General features: G+C 34.2%; 3 protein-coding genes across 4 annotated transcripts; 1 reads left to right on the forward strand and 2 right to left on the reverse strand.

The window, feature by feature from the left end:
* The first annotated feature begins 690 nt into the window (after positions 1 to 690).
* Positions 691 to 1,890, forward strand: LOC103499628 (U-box domain-containing protein 26-like). Its single transcript, XM_008462665.2, has one exon. It carries the CDS (start codon positions 691 to 693, stop codon positions 1,888 to 1,890), a length of 1,200 nt encoding a protein of 399 aa, XP_008460887.1.
* Positions 1,891 to 2,024: 134 nt separating this feature from the next.
* On the reverse strand, positions 2,025 to 3,147 carry LOC127151704 (uncharacterized). The gene is made up of 3 exons (XM_051091646.1): positions 2,660 to 3,147; positions 2,382 to 2,566; positions 2,025 to 2,289 (listed from the first exon to the last, which is right to left on the reverse strand). Exons 1-3 carry the CDS (start codon positions 2,745 to 2,747, stop codon positions 2,227 to 2,229), a joined length of 336 nt encoding a protein of 111 aa, XP_050947603.1. The 5' UTR covers positions 2,748 to 3,147; the 3' UTR covers positions 2,025 to 2,226.
* Positions 3,148 to 3,279: 132 nt separating this feature from the next.
* On the reverse strand, positions 3,280 to 6,595 carry LOC103499627 (uncharacterized). Of its 2 annotated transcripts, none has more exons than XM_008462664.3 (3): positions 6,140 to 6,595; positions 4,670 to 4,808; positions 3,280 to 3,599 (listed from the first exon to the last, which is right to left on the reverse strand). In XM_008462664.3, exons 1-3 carry the CDS (start codon positions 6,542 to 6,544, stop codon positions 3,415 to 3,417), a joined length of 729 nt encoding a protein of 242 aa, XP_008460886.2. In that variant the 5' UTR covers positions 6,545 to 6,595; the 3' UTR covers positions 3,280 to 3,414. The 2 variants fall into 2 exon arrangements, with proteins under 2 accessions (XP_008460886.2, XP_050947602.1); XM_051091645.1 differs by lacking the exon at positions 3,280 to 3,599 and adding an exon at positions 3,633 to 3,823 and having other exon boundaries at positions 6,140 to 6,594.
* Between the last annotated feature and the right edge of the window lie 508 nt (positions 6,596 to 7,103).

The raw sequence follows: 7,103 nt of genomic DNA on the forward strand, positions 1-7,103 counted from the left end.
TTTTTCCCCACTTTTTCTTATTATGAGGGTTGATTCAAACTTCAAAACGATAATAATTATTATTATTTGATGGTGGGTCACTTTGACTGAATTCTATATTAGAGTAATGGGGACCAATTTTTATCATACTTCTTCCATATCATTTTACTTTGTTCATCTCTCTCACTAGGATTAACCTCTATTTTGTCCCTCTCTTCTCATCTATACTCTTTATCTTCCTTTTTTCTTTCGTTACATCTGCCAGTGTGAAGCAGCATTAGCTCAGACCAAAATCAGTACTTTTCCCCCCATAGAAACTCACTGTTTAAGTCTTAATGTTTTGCCTACTTTTCTTTCCTTCAGCTTTTTTTGCTTTCTAAATCCAACTTTACACCATCTGATTCCCATTTCTATACCAGTTTTTCATCTCTCTTTATGCCTTTTAGCTTTTGGGGTCTCCATTTTCCTATCCTCAAATATCACACTGTTGTTCTTCTTTTAACACTTGAAAAGAAAAGCCTTTAAGAACTCAATCGTCTCCCTTTTTTCTCTTTCTTTTGAAAAACTTTCCCACCGTATCTTCCTTTTTTATCATTCCACTTCTCTCAAAGATTTCATTTCCATCTCTCTCTTTTTACCAAATTTCTAATAGGGATTCTAACTCTCTTGTTTCTCTGGTTTTTGTAATTAGTTTTATTCTTTTTCTTCTCCATGAAAGAAGCTGATGATCATGAGACCATCCCTCACTTGTTTAGATGTCCAATAAGTCTTGATTTGTTTAAGGATCCTGTCACTCTTTGCACAGGACAAACTTATGAAAGATCAAGCATTGAGAAGTGGTTGGCATCAGGGAATCTTACATGTCCTGTTACAATGCAGAAGCTTCAGGATCCTTCTTTTGTTCCTAATAATACTCTTCGTCATTTGATTTGTCAGTGGCTTCAGATGAGTGACCAAATAAACCCTCAATGTGTTTCTACTATTGATTCTATGGCTGCTTTGAGAATCAAACTTGAATCTGATGAGTTTTCTTATGAATACAAGCTACAAGTTCTTCAAAGAGTTAGGATTTTATGTGAAGAGTTTCCTTCTCGTAATTCTTGTTTGATCCAAATTGGGTTCTTGTCAGTGCTTTTGGAATTAATTTTTGGGCAAGAAGAAGCCAAACTATCACAAGAATATCAGGAATTTGTAGAGCAAGCGCTTAGTTTTATGGTTGCTATGGTTTCACTTGAACAGATACAGCCCCTAAATGTGCTAATGGATGAGTCAAAACTATCACGGTTCATGGTTTTGTTCAGTAATGGCACTTCCATGATCAAGATCAGTTTGTGTCATTTGGTTCAGGCAATTTCATCTTCAGTTGAAACTAAAGATCTTAGTGTTTTACTCGGAAACACAACGGAGCTTTTACGAGAAATTGTGCAACTTCTACACCATAACTCAGAGGCATCTGATGCAGCAACCAAAGCCATATGTTCACTAAGTAACTTGGAACAAAACATCAACAATTTGGTTGTGGAAGGTGCGGTTACTGGACTTATTTCATACATTTCTAATGCTCAACAAAGAGAAAGAAGCTCTGCACGAGAAGCAATGGCAGCAATTGAGAAACTTTTGGTATTAAGAAGTGCAAAAGAGGAAGTGGTAAATAATCCAGATGGTGTAAATGTAATTGTGAAGATGGTTTTTAGAGTATCAGATCATGGAGGCAGTGAAAGTGCTGTTAGTTCACTTATAATTTTATGTTATGATTCAGTAGAAGCAAGAGAAAAGGCCATTAGAGGTGGAGTTTTGAGTCAATTACTTCTGCTTCTGCAAAGTCAGTGTTGTGCAAAAACCAAAACAAAGGCAAGAATCCTACTCAAGCTTCTTAGATCCAAGTGGGTTGAGGACAAAAGGAATATGTAATGTGTGATAATAATATTCTATCCCTCAACCCTTTTGGGACCTTTTTTTTTTTCCTTTCAAATGTGAATCTTTACATTATAGCCAGCAAAATTGATTGGCTATAGAAGAAATATCTAGTAGTGTACACCATCAGGTATAGAAAAAATTCACTCATTGGAGATTTTCAATCACATGCAAATGCATTTCAGCATCATTATATTCAGATTGGAAAAACTCTTATTATAATATACATAGCTTTCTCATCAATCAAATATTCACAATCCAAATTTTGGTAGGATTTGATTTGATAAAAGAAAATCAATAAAGCAGATTGGATTAAGTGAACCTGAGGCAAAATCACAGCCATTGTGATGTGTGAATAAGTCTCCCATGTCCAATAGGAGCATCAGAATTGAAAGCCTGTAAATGTCATGATACAACTTATTAATAATCATGACAAGTGTCCAATACTTTACAACTTAATAATAGTATGAGTAACTGCAGAGATTTACATATGATTTAGAAAGGCAAGGGCAAAGCACATGCTTGATGGCCCACTCAATTTGCTGGAAGCACTTCCCTGCTTGCCTGTCAGCAATGGCATTTAGCTTGAATGAGAGCACATCAGAATTCTGAATCCCCAGCATCTTTCTATAATAGTTGCAATTACTGGCAGGTACTTCTGATGGGACTTTTCCTTGCCAAAAAAAACCATCAAAACTATAAATAATTGAAAAATCAGAAAGAGAAGGCTGATTTGAAAGATGTGGTTATACAAACTAAAAGTTACTTGTGGCAAAATATTTTCTGTGATCTTTCTTGAAGAAGTGAGAAAATTTCCATGTGTGAACGCATTTTATGAACACCAGAATGGTCATAAAAGAGCAATTTTTTTTATTAATATGAGGACCCACTAAAGACCTATAGTTACTCTAGGACAAAGTATTGTGGTCTCACCATTTAAAAAGTTAATATGAAAGCACTAAAAGTACAAAAATCAGTGCAGTCACAGCAAAGACTTTTCAGCGTGAAAGAAAAGCCTTCCTAAATGGTGACCTCCATTTTCTTTGTAGATGTCAATCAACCTTAGTTAATTAAGGACAATTTTGATAACTCCATTATCCAGCCCAAGTGTTCAAAGTTTCTCTCCAATTTCTAGGATTAGTTCAATAACACAAACATGAATGAAGTTGACGTAGATTCAAGATTCCAATACGAAAAATGTTTTATAATTTCACTTACTTATATCCAATGGTATAAAACTAGCAGCCATCATATTCACTAGCAGCCATCATATTCAATGTATCCTCCTTCAATAAAGGTGCATTGAATAGACTAAGAACATGAATGAGGATGAGCATTAGGTAAGTTAAAATGAAGAAATGAATTCATATTACAAGTCAAAGGGGCTAGGAGACTAAATATAAACTATATTTCTACTAATAATTACATGGATGTTTAAAGTGTAATACATTTTGTGCACTTACAAAACAAGGAATTGAGTTTTTTATGACAGAAACTGTATATATATTTTATTACAAATGTCTAAGAAAGTGTTAAGAAATGTTGCAAAGAACTGATCAAACTAGGAGGCCAGTGCTTTGTTTCTTTCACATACGAGATATCCACATAGTGAGGATCAAGCAAGGTTGCAATGGTGAATTGATTTTCAGCCAGCAATGCAGCATGCTTATCCACGTATAAAGCTGCAGCCAATGCCGCATGCACTTCTGCAAAACAATATACCGGTACATTAATGCTAGTAAGTACTATGTACTACACATGATTCATTATGGCCACATAATGTAAGAGAAAAGAAAAGACACCAACTGTCGAGTACTACTGTTAAACACTATGATCTTTTAGGTTCTAGGTGGCTTGCTATACATAGCTTCGAGAGAGCAGTCAGAATTTCAATCTACATTTAATGGTGTTTTACAAAATCCAACCCCACCTGGAAATTATAGAGAAAGAATACAAGTATAGAACTCTTGTAACTACAATAAATGCATTTGACAGTAATTGTACAAAGTAAATACTAGTCAACATTTGTTAGACATGCATCAAACACTTGTTTGGCATCCTAAATAGACACAAATAGATATATAACATAAAAATAAATAAATTTTGCATACCTCGAACCCATGAATGTATAAAGTTGTCCTGTGCATACTATTGACTTTTTTTAAAATGGCATTCATTATGTTGGTAACATATCCATGACCCATATCTATGGTTATTTGCGTTGCATCCATGCTCCTTGGCACGATTCAATTATGCCATCATAGCCTTAATCATCCATCTACTTTTAACTCTAAACAATATGCATCCATTTTCATCTTAAACTCTCACTATCATCCTATTTAACCTCAAACGTAGGTGTAATTTTGACCTTCAATTGAATAAATTATTATAAAATTTCGGTTAAATTAAAATATTGACCCCTACTTCGTCCCTAAACTTTCAAAGTTTTATATCTACAATACCAATTAATTTTTAAGAATTTTGAATTTCTCATTTGGAAAGTTGTTTAGGGAGACTTTTGAAAGTTGAATAAGTAAATAAACACAAACCTCAAAGTTTATGAACTAAACATATAATTTAACTCAACTTTTACCTCAGGAAAATTGTTTGAAGAACTATTTAAAATATATATATATATATATATTCTCAAGTACTTGTATACTGTATGATAAAGTCTCTTTCTCTAGCTAAAACTGTTGTTGCACTGCATCTACGTCATACCCTCTTCAATCTGTAGGTCTAGAACCCAAAATTTGTGCAAAATTTATTCAAGTACCTGGATATCCCTTCAATGATATGGAAACATCCTCCATCTCTGCAATTGCTTCTTCTCGGTCACCAATCTCGTACAGGGCCAACGCTCTGCCTACTCGGGCATAGTCCGAGAAAGCAAAATCTTTATATTTATCAATTACCTGAAATTAGACAAGAACTAAAATCAAATCTTTAATAAGAAAACTCAAAATACGTTGACTTGACAGATAAATGAATAATTAACTAATTTCTCTCAAATAATAGAGGCGTGCAGATTGAATATGAGCTTCAAAGGGAAAGTAATCAAAAGTCTTCTCGCCACATGCTAAACACTTTTCGTTTTGAGTTCTCTTCAGCAAAATAAATAATAAAAAAGTTTATAATCAAAGTTTTGCCGCCCTCTATCTGAACCTCAGGACAACACTCAGAATTTAGAAGCTATAGAATTTTTGTCAATGCGACGGGTGTTTAGAAATCAGAAAGTAATTTCATGTTGCATGTTTTGAAGCCTACAGAAATCCAAATTGAAGCAGTGAAAATTCCTGAAGATCAGTAATATAATGATCCACCGCGGATCCTAGTCTCAAACACGATTAAAAATGAAAAACATAATTATTTTCTCATGCTTCTATCTGGATAGTGACAAAACTGTATTGTTAAGTTAAGTGACTCAAAATTAGAACATATGAATCTAACAAACCACACCCAAATGAGCTCATTTGGTTACTCTTTTCAAAATAATATACATTGACGGGTCCCTAAAATTCCATTCATAGAACTGCCTTAAAAAATATATGGATCTTATGTCTTACAAGAAAGTTCCTTACAGACAACTTATCTGAAAACAAAAAAGAAATAAATACCCTGTCCACAAATCTTCATGATTTGGACATTTTGTGTGAAATGATTTAATCCGTTCAGCTGAAAACCTATCGGTATGCTTAAGACTTGAAAATTCCAACTAGGTAAATCGCAGAACCACATCAAATGTGGGTGGAAAAGACCGAGAACATCCCAATGGATCGCCAAAATACATTGGGGAATTATCTATAAAGTCAAATAAATAAATCATTTGTGGATAATATGCCTTACTTTATGCACCAGATCCTGCATGCAGAATTTCCTAAAAGGTTTCTTTTTTGTTGATATCCTTTGTGCAATCTCTCTCCTTGTTGTTACTACTAATTTAATATGCATATATTTGAGATTGATAGATACAATAACATAATTAGCTAACAACATTCCAGAGCATATTAATTTTTCTGAAAGATTTCCTGTTAATTTGTTTTCGGAAAAAAACCAATTTGCTATCTGATTACACGATGTCTATCACAAGAACTTTACATCTAAAACTTAGGTGGCTCTAAAGAATGGAAAAATTCAGCTAAGCATCAATCCTCAACATTCTATAACTTATCATTGTTTAAACTATCGGCCAAATCAGGACTTGACGTTAAATCTACGAATTCGAAGATGCAAAATTAGTACAAACCTGAGTGAAGTAGAGAAGAGCTTGATTGAAATCACCAAGAGCTTGCAACTCCCTGCCTTTATCGAGAAGCTCCACAGCTTCAGATACTCTTCGTGAAATGGCGGCACTGGCTTCTTTCTCGGAACGGCTGACAGGGTCAAAGCTCTCCACAGCAAAGGAAGAACTGGGTTGAATTGGATTGTTCGGAATTGGGAGAAGAAAGGCAGTGGCTATGGGGAGGGAGAAGAGCAACAAACGCCTGGTTGGTAATGAATTATGGTTGGGAAATGAAAGGGGTTTTGAAGATTTGGTGTGAGGGTTGGTTGATGGATTGTGAGAAGAAGAAGAAGAAGAAGAAGAAGAAGAAGACGAAGAAGAGGGAAAAAGAAGATGGGGAATCAGTAGCCTTGCAGTTGTAGAACCCATGGCTGTTGGTTGGTTTTGGTGGCAAAACTTCAGCCCTTATTTTCATATTTTCCATAATAAATTGCTTATACTTTAGATATAATTTTGGAATCAAATTCTGTATTTTTTATTTTCTCATTTTTAAACTTTTATTTTTCTTACTTCCTCTGTGTTTATTTTAGATTTAAATTCTACTATCACCTGTAATCTTTTGGATGAATCAATCTAAGTTAAAAGGTTCTTTTTTCATATTTTGATCACTTCCAGATAAAATACAACCAAAATTTCTACTAATTTGGGAAGTATTCTGATTTAAATTCAAATCACGTATTATTTTCTAATGGAGCGTAATAATATGTCGATGGTGAGAGCCACCTTGCCTTAAACATTGGAGTTAGCTTTTTTCATTTGTGTGATCCATGATAACAAAAATATGGCGATTTGTTTATGGAACACATGTATAGAGATATTCTTTCAAATTAGTTATGGAATAATGGGATACCTATGTAGTGTAGCACCACCTAAGGAGGTGTTTAGGCTAAAAAGTTTGAGGTATGGAGAGTAGAGAGTGAAAAAGTTT

Source organism: Cucumis melo, chromosome 11, assembly GCF_025177605.1.
Source record: "Cucumis melo cultivar AY chromosome 11, USDA_Cmelo_AY_1.0, whole genome shotgun sequence".
Taxonomy (NCBI): Eukaryota; Viridiplantae; Streptophyta; class Magnoliopsida; order Cucurbitales; family Cucurbitaceae; genus Cucumis; species Cucumis melo.